Here is a 22,370-nt window from a genome sequence, read left to right as displayed (position 1 = left end):
ACCTGGCCCCCCGACACCCGAGCGCCCTGATCGTCGCCGGCAGCTTCGCCCTGCGTCCTGCTCGACTCTCCCAGCTCCCCGCACTCTTGAAACCGGGCGAGGGCTCCCGCCGGGACAGCGGCGGCGGCGCGGGCAGCCCCGGCCTCGGCTCGCGCTCGTGCTGCGGCCCCGACTCCAGCTCGGACTCCCGCCCGGGCCCCAGCTCCTCCAGCGGCGCTCGCAGCGGCGGCGGAGGCTGCTCCTCCGGCGGCGCCTGCAGCCGCGACCTCCTCCTCCTCCTCCTCCTCCTCCTCCTCCTCCGCCGCCGCCGCCCTCGCCGCTTCCTCTATGTCGGCTCAGCCCCTGCGCTCTGCGCGTAGCCCAACGGCCGGCCGGCGGGCGGGCAGGCAGGCGGGCGGGCGCCGGGCGCGAGTGAGAGAGTGTGTGTGCGAGTGTGTGTGTGCGCGGGTGTGCGGGCGAGGCGGAGGGCGAGTGTGTGCGCGCGCCGTGGCCCATGCCCGCCGCCCCCGGCGCTGCGCCCCGCGCCGCTCCCGGCTGCCGCCTGTGCCATTTCTGATTTTGCAACTTGGGGAAGAAGAAAAAGGAGAGAAGGAGCTCTGCTCGCCAGGGGGGTGGGGAGGGGGAGAGAGCGCCCCCCAGGAACGGGCGCGGGGGGGAGCGGGCGAGGGAGCAGGGTGTTGGGGGGGAGCCTGAGCCTGGGGGCTGCAAGAGAAAGAAAACAGCAGGAACCACAACAAAACGCCAGCAGGGCGGGCGGGCGCGCAGCAGCAGCGGGGCGGCTGGAGGCAGTAACGGCGGCGGCGGCGGCGGCGGCGGCGGCGGCTCAGGCAGAGGCCGGTGCCCGGCTCGGGCTTGGCCCGCGACCCCTGGGGTGCCCGGTGGCCCCCCCTCCCCCCCCTCCCCCTTCCCCTTCCCTTCCCTCCCAGCGCGCCCGCGCCCCGCGGCCCTCGGCGAGCAGCTCGGCTCCCCCAGCGCTCCCCGGGCCCAAAGATATAGCAATGGTAGTTAGCAGCTGGCGAGATCCGCAGGACGACGGCCAGGGGGCAACCCCGGCGGCCCCAACCCGCAGCGCAGGCAGCCCCGCGGCGGGCGGCGGCGGCGAGCAGCAGCAGGCGGGCTCCGGCGCGCCGCCGCAGACCCAGGCCAGCCTGGAAGCGCCCGCCACCCCCGGCACGGCGGGGGACAAGGGCCAGGGCCCGCCGGGTTCGGGCCAGAGCCAGCAGCACATCGAGTGCGTGGTGTGCGGGGACAAGTCGAGCGGCAAGCACTACGGCCAATTCACCTGCGAGGGCTGCAAAAGTTTCTTCAAGAGGAGCGTCCGCAGGAACTTAACTTACACATGCCGTGCCAACAGGAACTGTCCCATCGACCAGCACCACCGCAACCAGTGCCAATACTGCCGCCTCAAGAAGTGCCTCAAAGTGGGCATGAGGCGGGAAGGTGAATATTTCTTCTCTGCTTCTCTCCCTGCGCTTCGCCCGCCTCCCTGCTCTTTCTTTCTCTCTCGCCTTGGTGGCTGTGGCTGTGGGGATGGGGCTCCTGTGGTCCCAGCCGGTCCCGGCTTCCCAATCCTCGCTGCTTTCCTCCCCCAGCGTCCCCCACCCCCCCAGCTCGCTGCCGCTGCCTCCCCCTCCCGGCCTGCGCTCCTCTCCCGGGCTCCTCCACCCCTCCCGCTGCCTGCTCAAGATTGTGTCCCTGGGATCCAGAGCTGTAGCTTAAACATCCCTCCCTTCCTCTGTCGGACGTGCTCCGTGTGTGTTTCGCTCCCGCTTGTGTGTGAGGATGCTAGGGGCTGTGCTGGCATGAACCTGGGAGGGGTGCTGATTTTCCGCAGAAAACCGTTTCTCTCTGTGTGTGTTTTTGGTTTTGTTTTTTCGTTTTCCCCATTCCACTTTCTCCTCCGCCTCATCGTATCTTTTATTTATAATGGGAGAGGACTGGGGCTGGAGGACCCTGAACCTTAGATTCATTGCTGCCACCATCCTTTAGGAAGCTTAGCTTGGAAAAAGAGGAGTGAGATTTATTGCACTTGTAGGTCTAATTAGGGGGGAAGGGGGGCTTCTGGCCTGTTCACTGGCTCCCTCTCCTCTTCAGGGATCTGGGGCCGCCTCCTCCCGAGCTGTGGCCTTGTTTTCACCCCTATACTTTGAAAGGAAAGTTTGTGACTGAACCCTGCTTTTATAGTAGTGTCATTTTTAAAGCTTGATACTCGTTTTATTTCTTCATCAAACTCCACCCTCTGTTTAAATACTGCATACAAATTACAATTTACAACGGCATTTACCGATCCTTCTGATTTGGCTATAATGCATAAGCTGCAGCTGGCATGAGCTTCTGCATCATTTAATCGATGTGTGGGTTTTTTTTTTTTTTTAGCACAACTTTTGATGTTGGATTTGGATATACTTCATGTTCATGTGGCATGAGATGGAACACTTTTCTTACAAATATATTTAGTGGTTTATAGTTAAAGTTTATCTCCTGACAATCATTAAAGATATAGTCAAATTAGTGAACCAGTCAATTTCGAAGAATGTAGATTACTTCTCCTTGTAATGGCTTAAAATTATATTTTATATACCACAAGAAAAGAAATTGGATTCCTTCAGATCTCAAGGAAGAGGCAAATATGATGACTTCATTTCTAGCTCCAGGGAGATTCTGCAGGCATCTGGGGTGGGGGGGGCTTTGAATTGTGCTCTCATTTAATTGAAAAATAACTGCCAAGTTCAAAACTATAATTAGAAAAAGTATTCTAACCATTGTGTTTCAAGAGCGTAAACTGCACTGCAACTCTTGTTGGAAGTAGAACCAAAGAAAATAGAGCAGAGCCTGAGACAGGACAGCTCTGTGGACATGGACCTATCTCTACTAATTTGTTGGGGGGTGGCAGTTCAGTAGCCCTAACTTTCCCTAGCTTTGTCTTTGTTTACATAGCAATTTAAAATGCTGGCACTGTTGAAGTAAAACATACACATAAAAAAAAAAAACTTTGGTCAGCTTTAAGAACTCAAAGCATGCTTACGTTTTGCATGCAGATGGTTAATGAATCCAGTGTTTTTGCAGTTGCAAGCTCGTGCATTCACTGGGCAAAGCTGGCTGCAGGTTGCAGTGGCATCGCACAGGACAGACATTAATTATAGTTCCTACTTTTTTCAATAATGTTTGGCTACTGTAAGTTCAACTTTCTCTTGAAATTTTTACATGTTCTGTTGCTTTTAATAGTGAGAACTTTGTATGGGGTAGTCGGGAGGAGGGAGGGTGGGAGGAGGTGTGTATGATGCTTGCTCCGGGTTCAAACTTGTAAGTGCTTAGTAAGATATGTAACTTGTATCTCTTTTAAAGATAATTCTGTAGCACTTTAGAGATTGTGGGAACATTTTATACACTTGCTGCATGTTTGCAAGTGAAGAGTGCACTAAGGTTTGTGGTTGGTACCACAGCCTTTCTCAGGTTTCACTTAAAAAAAAAAAAAACCAACGTTGATTTGTATCATTCTGGAAGGTTGAATGGGGTTTCATTTATCTCTGTGTTGCTTCGTAGTAGCTGGGAGGTTGGGTGCTACTTTCTTAGCCATCCTGAGCTAGGGGCCTTGCAGTCAGGCCTAGTTCTTCCCTGGCTGAAATAGCCAGGGATGTAGGCTATGGATAAACATATGGAGCCGGTGAAGGTAGATGACTTCACCCCAGATGTCCTGGCAGTGTGATCTGTGAGTAAAAACCAACAGGAGAAGATGCTTCGGGAGCGAGTGACTGAAGGAAAGAACTACATTGCGTTGGGTGTTCGCTGTGGCTCGGCGATGTTCACAAGCCCCCTGGATGCACATTGCCTCTTTTCTCTCTTTCTTTTTATCAGCGGTTCAGCGAGGAAGAATGCCTCCAACCCAGCCCAATCCAGGCCAGTACGCACTCACAAACGGGGATCCCCTCAATGGCCACTGCTACCTGTCCGGCTACATCTCTCTGCTGCTGCGCGCAGAGCCCTACCCCACGTCCCGTTATGGCAGCCAGTGCATGCAGCCCAACAACATCATGGGCATCGAGAACATCTGCGAGTTGGCCGCCCGCCTCCTCTTCAGCGCCGTCGAGTGGGCCCGCAACATCCCGTTCTTCCCGGATCTGCAGATCACCGACCAGGTGTCCCTGCTACGCCTCACCTGGAGCGAGCTGTTCGTGCTCAACGCGGCCCAGTGCTCCATGCCCCTGCACGTGGCGCCGCTGCTGGCAGCAGCCGGCCTACACGCCTCGCCCATGTCCGCGGACCGCGTCGTGGCCTTCATGGACCACATCCGCATCTTTCAGGAACAGGTGGAGAAGCTCAAGGCGCTGCACGTCGACTCTGCCGAGTACAGCTGCCTCAAAGCCATCGTGCTGTTCACGTCAGGTGAGGATGCGGTTGCGGGGAGGGCAGGCTGTGCGGTGAGCTGGCCCTGGGACCGTGCGGCGGGCGCCTAGCTCCCTGCAGCTCCTGTGCCACCGCTGTCGCTGTGAGGCCGGGCGCTCGAGCCACCGTGGGCCTGCCCAGGGTCTGCAGCCCCGGTACGTGGATGTCGCCGGCCGCGCCGCTGCCATCTTGGGAGCGTAGTGGTGCTGGAGCGGAGGAGGCGCGGGTGAGGCCGGCGGCCTGGCCTGATGGATGGCCTGGACTCGGCGCGCGCCCGGAGAGCGAGGCGACTGTGTGTCTGGGGAGGCAGGACACTGGATCATCTAGCTGCTGTGTGTGAGCTCTCTGCATGTGCGTGTGCGCGTGTGTGTGGTGTGTGTGTGAGGTGTGTGTGTGTGTGTGTGTGTGTGTGTGTGTGTGTGTGTGTGTGTGTGTGTGTACAAGAGCTCAGTGTTTCTGGGGGAGGAACGATACAGAAGGAAGAAGAAAACGTGGGAAGGTGGCTTCCTAGTCTGCGTGGCACTCTCCTTGGATGAGATTCACGACAGAGAGACACAGACAGAGGCGGAAAGAGAAGAATACGCACAAATAAAACATAAATAATCCCGCTTTATTGCCTGATTTTCCCTTATCGGAAACCATTCATGTTTGCAGTTGCTGAGGTTATTGAGGGTCGTAAAAAAAAAGAGAAAGAAAGAAAACGGATTCGATATAAACAAGAAAGATAAAAAAAACAAAAGCAATACTGTAAAACCCGCAAGCATGAGAGGACTCCGGGCCGGGAGATAAGTTTCATAGCCATGCAAACACACAAACACTGGAAATTTAAAAGGATACCTTAAAAATATCAAATTAAGTGTAGGCGGTGGTAGCATGCATGTTAACAATCTCTCTTATGATAGATGGTTCAAATTAACTTCCAGGAAAGTGCATTAACGTTGCCTTTGAAGGGCTCTGGTCTAAGCCTGTGAGAACACTATCCGCTTTTTATTATTGGAACTTACAAGAGGGAAATATATACACACCAGGGACTGCAGGTAACGGAGAAATACAAACAAAGCCAGAAAGAACTCTGCTTGGGCAAAGCTGCTTACATGGGTCTTGAGCTCTGCCCATGATAAGTAAGGTTAGCTGCAATTTTACCACCGTTATTGACACTATTGTTTTTAATTCCTCGATTAGGAGAACAAATAAACCATTCTAATAAATCTATCCCAGAGCCAGGCCCTCCAAAAGCCAAATTAAAACCACTCGAGCAGAGATGGCAAAACTCTTTCCTTGTTGAACAGTAAGCAGTGGGATAATCTATCAAGATTTCTCGACTTCCATGCATGGAGAATCATATTTACATTGTACCAAAATGACTCTTAAATTTGCACAATATTGTAATGTAGCAAATGTAGTATTAAAATCAATCTGAACAGCAGATAATTTATTTAGACAAGAGCAGCTCATTTGTATGCAAGATGGCCAGAGCCTTGGACTTGCCGTCCCCTTTTACTTTCTGTGCAAATGCAGGTCTGCTAGCGAGGGAGGGAGTCATTCTCTGCAAGGGGATAAAGTGAAAAACTTAAAACAAATGGAAGATTTATTGAATGGCTTCCTCGGGGGTTGAATGCATTTTATCTTAATAAGTCTTCTTGATGGAAATGTGTTTCTCAAAAGTGACAAAGAGCCTGGGAAGCCGCGAGCAGAATCCTTTGACTCTGCCTGGCCCAGGCCTGGCTGGCTCTCCAATCCATTCCTTTAGCCAAATCCATCAGGAAAGGAGCCAGTGTAGAGAAGCTAGGGTTGTAAAATCCCACCCAGTGAAGTGTCTTAAAGCAAAAGTGTGCCACGAAACTGGACAGAGGTCTTCTCAGTAAAGGTCTCATCTCTCTGTTCCGTATGCCCCTGAAGTTCTCTGAATACCCTTGACTTTGCCGAACCTGTGCCATTTCCCAGGGGAGGGGGGGCTAGGATTGTGTGGGTTGTAGGGAACATTGTGGAATTATGCACGCTTTGCTTTTTAAATTTTTCATCCTAAAGCATTCCTGTGAAAAGTTCCTGCGTTTAAAAATAAAAAAAAGTTTTCCAAGGGAGTTTTTTGAACCAAGACTTCAAGGTGCAAGGGATGCTAAGACATGAACAATAATGTTATTTTGTTGGAAAATCACAGACAGAATATCTGAAAATGGAAATAGAGCTGTCAGTAGTAATTCACCCCCTTCACCCACCCCCTTTCATACAGCACATTTCCACTTTTGACTAAACTTGTTTTGATTGCTAGCCAGAAGGGAGTTCGTGGGAAGAAGGCTTCCCTAAGTCATCCAACTTTAAGCAAACTTTGAATGATGGAGAAGACAGTTTTAGACATATTGTCCAATATGGCTTGTCCTGGCTAAGTGTTTGAAGCTGGCATGAGGGTCCCCCGTGGTGGTTTTTACATTTGGCCTCCGGATGGTATGTTTAATTCTTAATATTCTGGACAGCATCCAAAGACTAGGTCATGACCTGAACTTACTTTGAAAAAAAAGTCTTTAATTCATACACCTAAATATTCCTTCAAATAAATGAGACAGACTCTGAAAAGAGCCATCTAGTTAACATAAATACAATAAATCCATTTTCTGCACAATAATAACTTTGATTTCTAGTTATGGCAGCTGATTACATCTATATTTCCTGAACACTAAACTCTACTGAGTGCACAACATGAAATACATTCTCTGCACTACAAAGGCTAAGCCGGGAGGGCCTGAGCAGTAATGGTTATTTATTTACATAATTTCTTTTCCTTATACTGTAGAAGAAATATTAAAGGTTCCCACATTGACAATACCATATAAAAAGTGAGACAGGGATTTCGTATGTTCTCTCTCCTTTTCTTATCTGGAGTATAATTCATGGGGGCAAATATGTACTGAATTACAGCCTTTGCCCACTTCTCTTTACCATCACAACCCACCAATTGATTCAAACACTTGTCCTGTCTGTGTACAGCTGGGAGAATCCTGCTGCATGGGTGAATGATTAGGCAGTGTGTGAAGCTGGGCCGGAACTAGACTCATGATGGTAAAGGCCACCAGGAATAGCTGACTGGTAACACAGGCACCCTCAGCCCCAGTCACTCCATTTCAAAGGTGAAAGGCCGTGAAAGCAGTCGGTGTAGGACCCAAGTGTACCTGTCTGGGCTTCCCCTTGGAGTTGCCTAGGGGACGAGAAAGGGACCCTAATGTTTTACTGATTTAAGGACGTGTCAAACAGATATTTAGGGGAAAATCTGTTAGGATATCAATGCGTCTTTCTCATATTGTGTTTTCTGTGGCTGAGACTATCCCAGGATGTGAGGACAGAAAATGTATGCACCACAAGATATATGTAAATGCATCACACACAAGTCTGTGTGGTGGCCATTCAGCAAGGCTATGCTAGAAAGCAGGCCCAAGGGCTGACCTCTGAGTCCCCTCTCTATGCACTAAAGCCTCCAGGTGCTCCTGTCCGGGCCTTGCTGGCCGTAATAATCTCCCTGGTGTCCCAACTCAGACCAGTATGGATGCACTGCACCAGCTGGATGGAGTAATTAGACATCTGAAAGGAACCCAGTTTGGACCTGAGGTCAAAGGAGACTTGCCTCAGAAGTTCTTGAATTATCACTAGTTTTATTTAAATATTTGCTTGAGGCCATACCCTTGTAGATGAAGGTGGCAGACTGCTTTGTGAAGCCTAGTTCTTGAACCAATACACAGCACGGAAACAGCAGACAAAAAATTTGCTTTGAATAATTTGTTTTCTTAGGGTCACACTTCCCCATTATACAATGTTCTGTTACAGGTGTTGTCATACATAAATCCCTTCCCAGATCTATATATTAGCAAATGCTGTCTTTGATCTCTAGCCAACCTTCTGACTGGTTAAGGGTTCCTCTGATCTTCCTGTTTTTAAAACATGCCTTATTTTTATTAAGAAATAACATAGGAAATGAGAGGGAAGGGCCACTGTTTCTCTGACTCCATGTCCCTGTCCATTTGCTTGGCCCTGGTTAGTGGGTACAGGATAATCTGCTGTCTTGAAATATTTTTAGACTACCCAAAAGAGCTTTGGTTGGTTTGAAATAACCACAAAGGGTTTCAGTTGCCATTATTGTATAAAGTGCCATGTCCACTTCTCCCTTGGTCCTGCTATAGGAAACCTATCTTCCCCCACATTCCTCCTAATTCCCTACACCCCAGTTCTGAGACAGAAGCGTCAGCTGCCTCTAGCCTAGCTTCGCGTCTGATCGCTGAAGATGTTTCCTTTCTGCAGCCTGGAGTAACTGAACCATATTTCTCCTGATTATTATATGGCTTACAGAGATGGGACCAATTTTCAATTACTTGATCTAAGGAAGATAGAAGGTCCACTCTCACTGAGAATTTGTTGCAGGGCTCTATCCTGCATATATAGTTGATCTCAAATCCTATATTGGTATAGTATGGGCTTGATCTGATTCTCCGTTCTGCCAGCTTGTGATTCCCCATCCCCACCCCACCCCCCGCCCCTGCACCGTGTATTCACTATACAATCTAGATTCTCCTTGAACTTGCAGGTTTCGGTCATTTGGGTTTGGTGGAGGGAGGCTCCTAGAAACCTTTAAAAACTGTTTTCAAGGCTGCATATTTCTTCAGGGGTTCCAAGCACTCCAAAATCTAGGGGCGGGAAGGCAAATGTTTTTCTTCCAGAAATATGTTCCCCTGCAGGAAAAAACAAGTTGCAACACACAGCAAACATGGATTCAACCATTGTGCATTATTTAATGCAAAGGTGAAAGAAGGGAAACAAAGCCAGGATGTACCTCTGTGTGCCTGTGCATCTCTCTCCTGTTCTCCTAGGCTTGGTGAAACTTGGATTTATTGTTATTTGTATAGAGGATGGGAAAAGGAAGGCAAAGAGGCATGGAGGGGGAAGAGGTTCCTTTCCTTTTCTTCTACTTCCTCTTCCTTTTTTCCTCAACACATTAATGGTTTGTATGCCTTTACTGCTCACTCACCTAACGGTCTGTCCCTTTCCCTGTCTCTCCCTCCTGTGGCTGCTCTGACAGATGCTTGTGGCCTGTCGGATGCTGCACACATCGAAAGCCTGCAGGAGAAATCGCAGTGTGCACTGGAGGAATATGTGAGGAGCCAGTACCCCAACCAGCCCAGCCGCTTTGGCAAACTGCTGCTGCGATTGCCCTCTCTTCGCACAGTGTCCTCTTCTGTCATAGAGCAGCTCTTCTTCGTCCGTTTGGTAGGTAAAACCCCCATCGAAACTCTCATCCGAGACATGTTGTTGTCAGGGAGCAGTTTCAACTGGCCTTACATGTCCATCCAGTGCTCCTAGACCTTGGGTGTTTCCCACCTGCCCCTGCACCCCCTAACTCCCTAGAGACTAAGAGGACTCACCCTGACCAAGGACTCAAAAGCCTTTGGGGATGCTGGTATGATGGCAGGCCAGGCAGAGGGGAGGAGGGCTGGGGACAGGAGCAGCCCACTCTGCAGGAATGCAAGCTGAGCTGCAAACCAGGAGAGAAAGAGACTCATTTAGGATCTGATCTGTAAGTACATTGGAATGGAAAGAAAAAGAACCTCCTGTCTGATGAGAAAATGGAAAAAAAGATTTGGAGGAGAGGACCATGAGAAATGTAATAAAATAGAAGGACTCTGATGGACCTTCCAGAATTTACTGTGGATGGATGTGGATATATTCTGTACAGAAAACTACTCATATGGAAGTGGACTGAATCCTATGTAGAAACACACACTGAACATTGTTATTCATTTTGTAAAATACTAGTCTTTATTTTCATTTTTGTAAAATTTAAACATCGTATGCGCATAAACAAAAATGAACAAGAATTAGGGGGAAATAACATTTTCCAAATAATTATAAAATATTTGTCCTGTGTCTATGTATCTATATCTGTTTTGTATTTTTTTCTGGTTCCAAACCAGATTTCCTGTGATTCTATACTAATAATTTTTGATATAACCCTTTGCTTCTTATAATGAGTGCGATATATGTTGTCGAGGCTGTTCTTCAAGAATTAAAATTGAAGTGAAAATTTAAACAAAAATAAAAGAATTTAGCAAAACCCATGTGTCTGGTTGCTTGACCTATACCCAGGAGCAAGAGAAGCTCCTGGATAATTTGTGGATAATTGAGTATTGTTAGAATCTGGCTTGTTGAAAGGGAGAGGAGACTTTTAAGGTTCAGACTAATTCGGTTGCATCTGTTTCTTAGGCCAGTCACTGTATCTCTTTTGTAAAGCTGAAGAAAAGACCAGGCTGTGTGAGTGTGATGGGGTAAGAGGGAAAGGCTCGGCCTTGGTGGCAGACAGAAATCTTTTTAATTTCTCTCTGATGACAGCTCTGTATCAGAGGCCAGGGGAGGCTGGATTGCATTTGAGGCACAATTTCTAGGCACATAGGCCTTCAGTGACTCAGTGTCAGCTCACCTAGACTGTGGGAAAGTTTCTAAGCTTGGTTTGCAAAAGTTTCATGGCAGGCTTTGGGGAGGGGGTGAGGAGGGCTACTCAAAGCTGTTGAGTCTGGATTGACTGGACTATCAGCTCTAGGTCTTGCTTCTCCCTGCCTCTCGGCAAGGACTGAGGCATCAACACCATGAATTTTGACTTTGCTTCTCTTATGTGTTCCTGGAGTTCTGCCCACCTGTGGTTAGTTTGCCTCTCTTTCAGGCTCTTGTCAGGGGGCTTCCCAGTAGGATCTGGAGCTCTCCAGTTGGGAGGGGGGGTGGATGAACAGAAGCACCTCCCAAAACACACTTATGGTACTTAGAAGCTGAACTCAGACACTAGGACTAGGTGTCAGGAAGCCCAGCTGGACTGGGTTCTTCCACAAGTGCCAAATGGGTCCTAGGGGCCATTGGAAGCTGGATACCTCTCCTAGAGGCATCTAACCGGGCATGCATTGAGGTGAGGGGCAAGCTCTGTGACAGCTTTCAGAGTATGAATGTTTTATGGAATCGGAGCCAGAGCTGTGAAAACACATACTGCCAAGGGAGCTCTTCCTTAACATACTAATAAAGCCAGATCTTTAAAAATAACACCCCTCACCACCACCACCCCCCCCTCTCTCTCTCTCTCTCTCACACACACACACACACACACACACACACACACACACACACACACACACCCCAGTCCCTGGTCCTAGACAGACTTAGATGAGGGAAGAGCTCACTTTTAGCCATCCATAATCTTGTGCTTTCTCTACGCTGTCTGAAAGTTTCCAGGTTCCCAAAACTCTTAAGCACGCCCCACATACTTCACATTTAGAGCACAGCTCAGCATCTATGGGGTGGGATGCTGCGGTAGGTCCATGGTCTTCAAACTGGGTCACTAGGGGACTAGCTAAACTGCACGCCTACGGAGACTGAGCCTTAATTCACTTTCCTACAGTCCAGAGACCCAGGCAGAGGGGACGGAGAGGTAGTCATGTTTAATGCAGTGGCCTCCTAGGAAGTATTGGGAACTCTCTTGTACTGGCCAGTGGCAGAGTGTGGGTTCAAGGGTGGGCTGCAGCTAAGACGCTAAGGGGGAGGGGAGCGGAGCTGCCAGGAGAGTTCACCGATCTTTCCTGCCTTCTGGAAATGAGAGGAAAATATATTCATTACAATGTGATCCCTCTGATGAAAACAGATAAACATTTTTTTCATAGTTCTGAAATGTATGTTCCAATTAATTTCAATATGGAGGCCCAAGCACAAAGCACCCAGTGCAGAGAAAGGTGGACAGCATGTGTCCAAGAGGTACAAGGCACTTACTTCCTCAGGTTTCCATGATGTGAGGGGTGATATGACTTTTGCTGCCTGGGCTCTGGAGAGTGCTTGTGATCTGAGAATTTCAACGACTTTTGTAATCCTGTGCCCAATTTCCCAGCCAATCCAAATGTGGAAAGATAAGCAGACCTCTCTCCAGGGCACTTCCAGCAGCTGGGAAACCCAGAGCTGAGTGTGAAAGAGGAGTCAAGGATACCTGTGTGCCCACTGGCCTGTTTGGAGATTCTGGGCAGTATCTTCCCCCATCCCCGACCTACCTGCAATATGCACCCAGGAAAACTTGTGTTTCTGGAACCAAAAGTCTAGATCTCCTTTCTAAGATAGACTAGGACTCCTAGAGACCCAGAGGTCAGGTCAGGGCACAGAAACCACACCCACTCACACTCAAATCCGATCTCTCTGAGGAAATGTTGAGGAACCAAGACTGCGGCCCCTAAGCTGTGAGGAATCCTAGCAATAACCAGGAAGCACCCTAGGGAAAGTGTCCTAGGTTTCCTGGCTGGCCTTGGTGGGTATATAAGGGATCAGGCCAAAGACTTCAGGGCCTTCGGTGCTGAGAACAGGCTACAGTAGTAGCCGGACTATCTAAGTTGCGATCATCTTGTGCTTTCTCGGGTTCAGGTAATTTCTTATGGTCCCGGACCTGACACAGGAGACTTAGGTGGAGAAGGTGGGGACCTTTTCTGCCTGAGTGGCCAGCTAGAGGCCACACCGTATTGAGCTACTTTTGTGCTAGGCGCCAGGGGGAGCCAACGCAGCAGGGTGTGAGTCTGGAGGTCATTCTGGAGGCGTACCAGCTTCTAGTTTCAAAAATTGGGGAAATGGAGACTAGTTAACGGAGTGTGGGAAACCACGGATTCCCCAGAATCAGTGGAAACAGAGGCAACCCTTGTAAAGTGAATTCTTTCTCTAAATTACCACGGCTTAGGAAGGTGCAATGCTCCTTTTTAATCCAAACACATGGCTGGGCAGTGAAGAACTTCAGTGACTTTGAGGTAGGTTTAAACTATCTTAGCTGAAATATTTGAAAGTTACTTTCCGAGAAATCCCTAGGGGACAAAGCTGTGCCTTCACAGAGCATAGGACAAGGCAGAATGAGAAGATATGATCTTTGACACACTCCATTCTTCCTAAACCATTTCAAACTTAGGACCAGGCTGGGTGAAAGAAAACCCAGAAACAGAGACGTGAGTCCTTTCCTATTCACCTTGCTCTTCTCGAACGCTGCCCTCCTTAGTAGAGGTTTGAGGTCTTAGTAGGGTCCTGAGACTTCACTGACCAGCCTTGCTAGGAACACTGGAGAGCTGCAACACAAGCTCTTTAGGGTAGTGCAAAAAAAAAAAAAAAGTGTAGTTTGGAAAATGTTCTTGTGTAGGCAGCCCTTATATTTCCTACTGTCTGCCTCATATTTGGTGAGCTCTCCGGTCCCTTAGAACAAATTACCTGATTGTCCTGTAAATAGAAGACCGTAAGAAGCATGTGAAGGGGGGGAAGGGGACAGAAGTGGGAACCAATAAAACTCTTGTTAAAGGGACTGACTGTTCAGGGTCTGTGGCGTCACTGGGCTTTTTTACTTGGGAAGCCAAAGAGTCGTATTCCTAAATGAGTTAAAGACCCATTTACCTCTGTCGTTTCCTATTCATCAAGCCACAAGTTGAGAGTTCCTAACATGAAACTATTTGTTTGCTTACACAACCAGCTGGGTGCAATTTCACGTCTGAGATATCTATCTGAAAGCGCCTCTCATTTATTATCTCTTCTTGTCAGGAAATCCATTTTCTAACTTCCCCTCCCCCTTCGGAGTTTGTTTGTTTGTTTGTCGTCGGACTTTGCTTGGGAAGACCCTTTCCCCAGGGAGCAGCGGCTCCGGACTCAGGTTCCGCTGGGTCCAAGATTTTGGACCAGAGAATAGCAACGGTGACTGCTTCTGACCCCAAAAGCTTGAAGAGCAAGGGGTGGAGTGGGCGGTGGGTGGATCAGACCCAAAGTTGCCGGGTAGCCTTTCTTTTCTTCTCCTGCTAACTCTCTCCATGAAAGCTTCAGCAACCTGAGCAAGGGACAGAGGTAGGTGGAGGATAGGGAGTAAAACGTGGAGTCTTTTCTGCAGATCGGGGCTAGAGATTTGGATTTGAGAGATACTTTGAAAAAGCCTCACCTGGTTCCAATTGGCCAATTTCTCCTTCTGGGGCCGATCGCAGAGTAACCAAGATGTAAATAGTAGTGTGATGGGTTGGGGGGGGAGGGGGCAATGCATTTATTGTGTGTGTTGAGGGGAAAAGACTGCACATGGTTTCAATTTTGAAGCACAAAGAAATAACATGCAATGCAGAAAATAGGTTTATGAATGTAATTGAGAGGAAAGAAAACAATTAACACGGTGGAAGGTTGCACATCAGAATCCCCACCCCTTGCTTTCACTTCTGTCTGAATTTGAGAAATCCGGATCATGCAGAATAGAGTGGATCTAGGCAGTTGGATCCTGCTGACAAGAGAACCCCTGATGGGAATCTCAGTGATAGCTAAATAATGTTGTCTATACATCTTCCAAATTGTTAAGGCCTCATCTAACCAGCTGAAAGCAAGGGATCAAATCCCCAAGTCTAAACTATAAAATACCCCCAATTGTGAAGAAGAGAAGAATGTGTGTGTGTGTGTGTGTGTGTGTGTGTGAGAGAGAGAGAGAGAGAGAGAGAGAGAGAGAGAGAGAGAGAGAGAGAGAGAGTGTTTCTAAGGGGTTTCTTTAAGACAGGCCAAGCCAGTCTCTGCAAGCTAAGCTATTGTGTTGATTTAGGAAGACATTTGCTGTATATAACATTTAAGGCTGATAATATCATTGCACAGCCAGATAAATAAAGCTTTGGCCTAATGGTGGGGTCAGCGATCGATCTCTGGGCTCAGAGGAAAAAGGCGAGAGAGACAGAGGTCGGGCAGGATGCTCTGTCTGCGTGCCTGTCAGCCAGCTTGCAGGACCCCAGTGTGTGTGAGCATCAGTGTGTGAGAAAGCAAGAACCAAGTCTTGAGCTGGCCAAGAGGCTTATTAGCATTCCTAACCCATGGACCTGTGCTGGCAACTAACAGAGATAGCCCTCTCACCACCAGGCCCGGTCTCCTTTTGTCTTCAGATCTGCAAGGGGGAAGAGAAAAAGATTTCTCGGTAGAAGCTGGAGCCTGAACTTCTTATGTGTTTGTTAAGAGAGTCGGGGTGTGTGTGTGTGTGTGTGTGTGTGTGTGTGTGTGTGTGTGTGTGTGTGTGTGTGTGTGTGTGGAGAGAGAGAGAGAGAGAGAGAGAGAGAGAGAGAGAGAGAGAGAGAGGCCTACCAGCATTTTGCATCATTTTTCAGCCTGCTTTTAATAACTTTATTTTTGTTGTTGCTTTTCTCTCTCATTGTGTAACACGCTTATGGAAAGTCCAAGTTTAAAAGAAAGAGATAATCCTCCTGGAAATGCTTTGCCCTTCCTCCTTGTTGACCAGGAGAGGGATGGACGTGTTTGGCTCCCGTACACTGGGGAACCAGAGCTTTAGAGTTTGCTGGGACCCAGCACATGGGCCGCTTGAGCTTTGTTTCTCTCCTTTCTTCTGCTCCGTTTGGTATCCTAGGCACCCTGCTTATTAGTTCATATTCCTTCCCTATTGTTTTAAGGTAAAGTACATTTTTCAACAGTCCCATAGACTTTAACTTCTCATTAACTCAGGAAAACATAATTGTAAAATTAAACTCACTTTTGCAGTTTTAACTGTCCTTTTACTTATGGGTGAGTTTTTTTTTTTTAAATTAGGTCTCCCACAGACAAATATGAATCTACCTTATCATCCCACATTCTGTTCCTTGAACTTCACAGAGCAGGCCAGATAGCTTTGCACTGGAGTATACAAATTATCCCATGTTGACAGATGTTTGTCACTTAGTAACTTCTTCCAGCTCCCTCCTCCTCCCCTGGGCCTTCTTTCTAGCCTGCTTTGTTGTTTTAAAATATGCACGTCTCTCACTGGAATGCTAGTCACGAGTGCAAACTTTGTGTCCAACCTCCCACATGAAGTGATTCTGTTAGAAGAAACTGGATATGTCTCAATCTGCACTTCACAGAGCCTCTTGGTCCTGGCCACTCACTCACTGGTCCAGGATCCAAAGTAACTCAGCAGAAACAAACTTCCAACTAAAAATCCCCTCGAATGTCTCCCAGGGAAGAAATATAGCTCCTATAATTACAGGAGGCCACCGCTGGAGGGGAATGCAGCCCGCAGCCAAAACCAAAGAAAGTAAGAATTGTATTTATTTGCTGACTGAGCCTGGATTGTCACGGCACACTGAAGTCTCGGGTTTGTTCTGAGTGTACAGGTGAGACGGGTAAGGGAAGAGGAAAGGGAAGGGGTGGATGACAAGAAGTAGGAATATTGAGAGAGACCAGGCCAACTGGGAGAAGGTGATCTCTATGGGATCACATAGAGTCAGTTCCTATCAGTGGATTTGAGAAAGAAAAAAAAAAAAGCAAAAACTTGTAGCTGACTAATATGGGGTGGGGGAGCTCAGAAGAGACGAGAGTGTAATTATAGTAAACGCTTAAATACGGGGTATCATCAGGAAAGAGAAGACTCGAGCTGTTTTCCTCAGAAAAGTAATGTGACGGGGACATTATTAGCTGTGCTGCGTGTGGCAATTCAGTGTGTGGGGGGTGGGATTATGGAGGAACGGTCCAGAGAAAGGAAGTTCCGGGGTGCAAACCAAAACTGCCTTGTAGCCAGGAGTCCTCTAGTCGCCTTGTAGAGGTTGCTTGGACGTTGTGGTGCGGAATCCTCCCTAGAAGTTGTGCTCTTTGAATCTCATTTCCCCTGGTTTTTGCCACTAGACTCCTGCACAGGACTATTCAGCTCCCCACCTTCTCGACCACCCCACAAAAGGGAGCGGTGGCGGTTACTAGCTTCAGAACAGAAGAAGTACCCATGCTGGGCGGCTCATTTCGATTAAAAAGGCAAAAATTTAGCACTGATGCAAAACACATGATTCCCCCCCCCAAACAGTTACTTTCTTTTACTGATGTGAAGTGACGTCAGCAATGCCTGCCCTATCCCCTTGGAGAGTAGGGGAAGAGGAGGAGGGGTTGGAAGATGGGAGCAGAAGAGAAGCTAGAGAAAATGAGAAAGAGGAGCTGCGACAAGAGGAAGGGGTGCGGGGAGGGGCACATAATGGGGATGTACACTTGACACGTTTTAGCCAAAATTCCACCAAAAGTGGCAAAACCCGATGTTTCCGAAGGCGACTGATTGAACACCTCTCCTTGCTCCCACCCAATCTACATGTTCTAACATATGGGAAGCTTACGGGCCCCGTGCACTTATAGAAGCCGATAATGCATTAGCTCTCAGCAATATTTACAGCGCCGCTTTTAATACACACCAGATGGCTCGCGACTGTGCCGCCTCAGCCAGCTCACTCCTCGGTTTTACTCGGCGGCACTTTGTTGCAATTACACTCCATGCTGAGACCAATTTTATTGGTGACCTATTTTTCATATTTGCAGCATTTTATGTTAAAGCCCTTCTCTCTGGCCTTTTTGTAAAGGGCAGCACTCGGGAAGGGAGAGTTTAGGATGGCGGTGCTGAGGGGCTGTGGAGTTGAATATTAATATTTATCACGATGTTACATACCTCGGGTTTAAGTGAGCAAACCAGATAGACATAAGTACTCCGGTCATTATGTTTGCCAGACCCCCACGGACTGTCTACACGGCGTACTTGCCTCAGAGTCAATACATTGGGCCATAAATATTGTATTCCATTAATTATCACGCCACTGGTTTATCCTGGGCGCCGGCGTCCTCGAGCGACTCAGGGCAAGTAAGGACGCTTCCGGAGCGTACTTCTCGGCTGGGAACCCCGCTGAAATTTCCGCGGTGCCTGGGAATTCCCAGCTCCGTCGGCCTGGGGCGGGACCTGGAGGGGGGGAAAGCGGAGGGGGAGGGCGGGGCGGCAGAAGAAGGCCCCAGCCGCCAGGAGCGCTCTGTACCTGTTATCTTGCCACGCAGAAGGCCTCAGGGAGAATCCCATTTGGCACGCTGGGAAAGGCTTTCAACTTTATCTCCCGCCATGTAAATATCCCCCAGTGCCCGATTGGGGGACATTGTTTTGCACAGAACAATATAAATATCCCATTTTCTACAGCACAGGTGCGTCTTCTTTCCCAAACTCTGGGCTTTTCCCCCCCATCTTCTGTCGTTTAACTAACTCTTTATGCCCCTCCCCTGATTAAAAAAACACAGATGTTTACTTTATTGATATAACCTATATCGTGGTTAGGCGGAGAATAATAAGTTTCAACTAACAGTCATTTAGCAAATAAAAGAGGCGTGCTGGATGCCTTCCAACGTTACACATGTACTTGGTCATAAAATGATACGTGAAAAAATTAACATCTGCTTTCCAAAAATAAAGTGTGCCAAGTAGCTTTTTATGAATGCTTTCCTCATTTTAGAAAGAAATATGGAGAGATAAACTGACACCCAGGTGATTAGCATATTTATAATAGTTTTAGAGCTTAAAGGTTGCTTCTCCACAAAAGCCATTTCAAATCTGTCTTAAAAACTACTTAACCCTAGACATATTTAAATTCTGAAGATCATTCCATATTTTACTATTTAAAGAGGAATTTACTGTAAGTGAAGTGTGTATCCAGGCAGAACTATATGTAAAGCCAGCTTCATGGCCTCAGTGCAATAGAAGCTCATGCGTATCTTGTGTTTACCTCAGCAAGGTTCCCAGACCTTAGGAAAGCAGGTCTGGGCAGTTTAGTGGGCTTCTTTTTGTCGTCTAATTCCACTATTAGGAAATGAGGCCTAACTTTGAGTTATTTCATTAGGATTTGGCCTTTGGGGGAAGGGGTGGGAACCATAATTATTAGTGCCTTCTTATTTATTATTATTATTATTTCTACAGTAAATGGCTAGGTTTTGTTGCTGCTGCTGAATAAGCTGCTAGGATGTTTTGCAGATGTCCCACTTAGAGCAGACCTGACCCTCTCTTTCCTCCCATGTAAGTCACCTAAAGTCTCAGCGGCAGTCCATTTGCTCATGGCCCATACTCTGTAAGTGTCGGATATATCCTTTGAAATTTCTACCTGGTTGCACACACGTGCATACACCACACACTTTACACACACACACTCCCACCCACTGAGTCGTTGAGCCTTGTGCAGGACTGCAGCGGGAGACCTGAGGGTGGAATGGAACGGAGAGAAGTCTGCCCAATGGTTATGCCCCGTGCTCAGAGGCTCTCCCTCCACTGGGCCCCTAGTCCCTTTGTGCCTTTGGTTCGAAACTTTGGAGGTGGCCCAAGTAGCTTCCGCTGAGGGGCTGGGAATCTTGATTTGTTAAGTGCTTTGGGGCACTCACCCAAGGTGTTTCAGGGCCTTCGTTACTAGCCAAAGCAAAACCAAGGGTGCATGATTGTCCAGTTGGTTCATCCCTCTGGGTCTCGCGGCTCGGACCAAGACCCTGCAAGGGGACCGAGGTGCTTAACAAAGGGCCCTGCGGGGGCTCGGGCGCGGCCACGTGACAGGCCTAGTGAGCGCAGCGTCGCCGTCCCGCAACCGGGAGGGGCGGGCAGCCAGGGTGCCTGGTGTCTTCTTGACATAAAAAGAACTGCCGGGCTCTCCGCGGGCCGAGGGCTGGACCCGGGTGAGAAGTTCTTGTCTGGCTCAGCCGAGGAGAAGCTGCACCTCCCATCTCTCGAGCACTTGGAAGACACTGTGCGGCGCGGGGAGGGCCAGGGCTGCAAGGCCGAGCAGGGCCGGCTGGTGGTTGAAGAAAACAACTCTTTCTGAGTGACAGGACCCCTTTTCAAAGGGCAAACCGGGGAGGGAGTGATGGGGCGCGCCCTGATATGAATAGAATTTTCAGTGTTTCACAGTTCTCCCCCTTGTAGATATTTTTCTTTTTTTCATTTTTCTTTCTTTCTATTTCGTGCCTGGCCGAACATGTCTTGATGTGTTTTCAGTAATGTAAGCCATTCACTTTTTTTTTTTTTTTTTAAATCTTTTTGGGTTGGAAAAAAAATTTTTCTGCAACCAACATTTTAGCATGTTTTCGTGTACTCAGTGACTGGAGCAGCAGAGGAGTCAGGATCTCACCCAAGGATCCTGAAAGAGGCTCTTTGGAGAGAAAAGAAAAGGAACATCTTAAAAGTTCTCCCTCATCCTAATAACAAATCTGGACACATCTTGACTTTTTACAGAGAAGATACAGTATCCTCATTTTCTCAACGGAAAGCCTGCAAATTGGTATTAGATGTCTCTGGGAGAAATCATGTTGCACAAGTAAACCTTTCCTTACAGGAAGATTTCTTCAAAGCTTGCTTTCATCACATTTAGAAATACTATTACTAAGCCCATCGCTTTTTTCCAACTGAAAGACCATGCTTTATAGGGGAAAATAAAAACGTTTACAGTAGATGTGAACTCACATTTGTTTGTTGTTGTTTTTTTGCTCTTTTTGCTCTAGAGCTGATGGGAGAAGTTTTTAAAGGATGTGAATCGAAGGACACAAAGACAGTTTATCAGTGAAAAGAAGAAAGTGGCCTTTCTATTGGGGACTAAAGAAAACCCAAATGTAGATGAAGTATACCACAGACGCTGCTTCAAAGTCTACCTAATTCCCTTGGGCTCAGTCATCACCCACATGTGATAGCTGGGAGTTCTCAGAGAGGAAATGTGGCCATGGGTGGGAGTCACTCTGACGAAGCTCCCTGCTCTATAATTTCAGACACATTTTAACTAACAACCGAGTGACATCACAGGGCTCAGATTCAACGACTCCCACTTCAAACAGTGTCTGTCCATTATAGTGATCTCTTTCCTTCCTTGGTTATTTTGCTTAGCAGGGACCTTGGTCCTCCTTTCTACCTTGCCCAGCAAGTTGTATATGTTGGGCCAAATTCTTAGTTTTTGTTGTTGTTGTTTTCCTACCATTCTGTGTTCAACTCTGCTTAATTTTCTACTTATTTTTGGACCTCAGCCTTTTTGGATCACAAGTGTCCCCACTAGTAACACAGCAATAAATCTGAGCAAAAATAAGACAGATTTCCTCATCGATGTGTAATAAAGTTAAAGGCATTGTTTTGTCAGACAAGCGCTAAGTAGAAAATAAATCTCAGAGTCTAGGGAAACAAAATGGAGCGCTGCTGGCATGTGTGTAAATTTACTTTTAAAAGCAATAAATCAATGTTAAATTAAACAGCTGGGTACCCTGTCTAGGAGAAGCTTCCATGTTTAAGAAGATCTTGATGGGAGAAATGTGCTCTTTAACATCACACACACACACACACACACACACACACACACACACACACACACACATTTTTGTGGCTATCCGGAAGCAAGCCATTTCTGACATTTTCCTTGAACTTCAGGCAGGTAGAGAAGACAGAACAGAGAACTATGAATGGACTCTATACTCCATCCTCAAAATCTTACATGTTTCCAGGCACGAGGAGGCTTTGAACACTGGTGTAGACTCTTCCTGAACTGTTAAGCCTGGTTCTGAAATCATCTCTGCTTACTGGTTTAGTTTGCTGCATAGGTTGTGGTTATTTTTGTTGTTGTTGCTGTATATTTTTCTGTAAATAATTTCATCTGAAGAAATATTATAATGATATAATATATCTAGCATAATTTGTGTCTGATGCTTTTATTCTTGACGTGGCTGTTTTACACAGCAAGTAACATATTAAAATATAAAGGCAACCATTATTTTGTATGTTATACCTGCTTTTACTGAGATAAAAGTTGGCACTCAAGTAGCATTAAGGTAAACTCTAATATTTTAGTCTTCTTAAAGTAATTTTTTCCTGTTATAAAGCTCTTCACCTCGGGACATTGTGGGAAATGTGGTGAGTCGGGGGTGGGGGGAGAGAACAACAGAAAACCCAAGATCTATTGCCACATCCTAGATAAAGTATAAAGCAATGTGTGTTTATATAGATAAATATCAAATAACAGAAAATAGGAAGAGTTTAAGGCTAGATGTTTTATTTACTTATTTATCTTTTGCAGATTTCAAGCGAAATGAAATCACAAAAAGGTTTATCAGTTCTTTACAGGAGAGATACTGCTGAGGTAAACTTCTTTAGCCCATTGAATGGAAAGCTACTGATTTAAAATAAAAAAAAAATGGGTTCCTGCTTATAGCTAGCACAGGAGAGT

General features: G+C 47.4%; 1 protein-coding gene across 2 annotated transcripts; it reads left to right on the top strand.

Moving 5' to 3' along the window:
- The first annotated feature begins 1,310 nt into the window (after window positions 1–1,310).
- Nr2f1 (nuclear receptor subfamily 2 group F member 1) lies at window positions 1,311–10,474 on the top strand. Of its 2 annotated transcripts, none has more exons than XM_032899103.1 (3): window positions 1,311–1,440; window positions 3,859–4,383; window positions 9,443–10,474. In XM_032899103.1, exons 1-3 carry the CDS (start codon window positions 1,428–1,430, stop codon window positions 9,721–9,723), a joined length of 819 nt encoding a protein of 272 aa, XP_032754994.1. In that variant the 5' UTR covers window positions 1,311–1,427; the 3' UTR covers window positions 9,724–10,474. The 2 variants fall into 2 exon arrangements, with proteins under 2 accessions (XP_032754994.1, XP_032754993.1); XM_032899102.1 differs by lacking the exon at window positions 1,311–1,440 and adding an exon at window positions 2,388–3,174 and having other exon boundaries at window positions 3,856–4,383.
- Window positions 10,475–22,370: the final 11,896 nt, after the last annotated feature.

This window comes from Rattus rattus, chromosome 3 (assembly GCF_011064425.1).
Source record: "Rattus rattus isolate New Zealand chromosome 3, Rrattus_CSIRO_v1, whole genome shotgun sequence".
NCBI classification, from domain to species: domain Eukaryota; kingdom Metazoa; phylum Chordata; class Mammalia; order Rodentia; family Muridae; genus Rattus; species Rattus rattus.
This window is presented reverse-complemented; position numbering and strand designations above follow the sequence as displayed.